The 2,038-nt window shown below is 33.7% G+C and overlaps 1 protein-coding gene across 1 annotated transcript in view; it reads left to right on the top strand.

Moving 5' to 3' along the window:
- The first annotated feature begins 753 nt into the window (after positions 1 to 753).
- The window catches only part of LOC111906894 (probable glycerol-3-phosphate acyltransferase 3), a 7,353-nt gene continuing 6,068 nt past the window's right edge, over positions 754 to 2,038 (top strand). Inside the window, exon 1 of the mRNA XM_023902678.3 lies at positions 754 to 1,483. Coding sequence (XP_023758446.2) covers positions 779 to 1,483 — 705 coding nt within the window. The 5' untranslated portion in view covers positions 754 to 778. The remainder of the gene's footprint in view (positions 1,484 to 2,038) is intronic.

The raw sequence follows: 2,038 nt of genomic DNA, 5'->3' as shown, positions 1-2,038 counted from the left end.
AATTCAAACCAAAGAAATAATCAAATAAATCATTTATTATCCTCCGTCAATAGAAAAAGCCTTAAAAGACTTACGTGTTAGTTGTTAAAGGAAATTTTCAAATGAATTACACAAGTCCAATTTGTACGTCTACCTCGATCTTTCTTGAAAGAAGATGATGCGGCCCTTTCATTTATTCCTGCTGAACATTGTGTTCGTTGTTTAATTGACTTGTCTATACTCAAATCCAACAAAGTTGTTCGATCTAACGAAAACTTCACGTCATCTATATCAAAAGATGATATTGATATCGTGAAACACAAAATTTTGCGTCTATTGACGTGCTTGAATATCGATTGACACGATCATTTATTGCTCTGGAGCTTATGTGGTTCATAAAATCCTACTTGATCCATATTCCAATAAAACTTTTTTTGTCAAATAAACAAATAAGTGGTTTAAAATGATATATTTGTCCATTTAATTGATTAATTAATTTGTATAATCATTTTTCAAACATAGACGTTGAAATGTTAACAATTTCATTTCCCACTCAATTCATGTATATTAATAATCTAATGTCCAAACTGTCTGACAAGAGGTTTTTAATTTTTTTTATTCTTAATAATTAGTGGTTTTGATTTGACATTAATGTAGGGCAACATGCAAGTGCACCTCAAATGATTTAGCTCACGTACTATCTTTTGTGCATGCCGTACAATTGATAGGCATAGCTTCTTGTTGCTGGTATAAATATATGTATTATGTAAATGATACATCTACTAACAATAACCATCTCATGATGGATAGAAAAATGTCACACCATCTATTATTCTTGTTTAAATTTCTGTTAAAATCACTAAGTTACCCTCAGGGTCAGCAAAGGAAGAACAAGTGCCAAAAGTATTTGAAATATGAAACCATGGCAGAGAAGCACACATCAGAAGAGCTACTAAACACAACTCTTGTGTTTGAAGCGGAAGGCGGGGTATTAAGGTCAACTTCGCTCTTTCCTTACTTCATGCTTGTGGCTTTTGAAGGTGGTGGTGTCTTGAGAGGGTTAGTGTTGTTCTTATTTTACCCTTTGGTTTGTTTGTTTAGCACGGATATGGGGTTGAAGATTATGGTGTTTATATGCTTTTGTGGGATAAAAAAGGAAAAGTTTTCGATTGGAAGGACCGTTTTGCCAAAATTCTTTATGGAGGATTTAGGGTTTGAAGGGTTTCAGGTGGTGATGAGATGTGGGAGAAAGGTGGGCTTGAGTGAATTGCCTATAGTTATGGTTGAAGGGTTTTTGATGGATTATTTGGGTGTTGATCGTGTTCTTGGGAGAGATTTAAAAGTAGTTTGTGGGTATTTTGTAGGGTTGATGGAGGAGGGGCCATCAACAAGATCAAGTTTCTTGATAAATGATGTGTTTGGAGACAGAAAAAGTGATAGTAATCTCATTGGTTTTGGTTGCTTCAACAAAACTCTTGATCATCATATTTTCTCTCATTGCAAGGTATAAAATATCTTTCCTTCTCCCTCATGTATGTCTATACATATGAACTATACAAGTATACAACTCCATGAGAAAGACATTTTCCTTGTATAACACTAAACTCATCGGGGTCTAACTAATCCTTTTATATAATCGGCGACAAGGGATTTTTTAAAATCCACAATCTATTGAACTTTATAGAGCTCAATAGATTGTTACATCATCCATTAAATACATATGCAACTTTACTTTTAATGCCCATAACCTAATAAACACATATTCACTCCTAATCACTACTTTATTCTATATATTGAACCCTTAGTAAACACTTGAATGATCGTTCGACTCATCCACTTAACTTTACTCAATGTCATCTCATACTAAGTTAAATACTTATTCAATCATAATCGTTACCTTTTCAACTCTTATATAACTTGCATCATGGATGTCAATATGACCTTTTGATTCCTCTTAGGCCTTATGTTATATAACAACACCACATCTCCTCCTCATCCTTATCCTACATAGCTCAAAAATGTAAGAGGATATCACACACACACACACACACACACACAC

This window comes from Lactuca sativa, chromosome 7 (genome assembly GCF_002870075.4).
Source record: "Lactuca sativa cultivar Salinas chromosome 7, Lsat_Salinas_v11, whole genome shotgun sequence".
Taxonomy (NCBI): Eukaryota; Viridiplantae; Streptophyta; class Magnoliopsida; order Asterales; family Asteraceae; genus Lactuca; species Lactuca sativa.
Note: the sequence above shows the minus strand (reverse complement) of the source record. Positions and strands in the feature narration are given on the sequence as shown.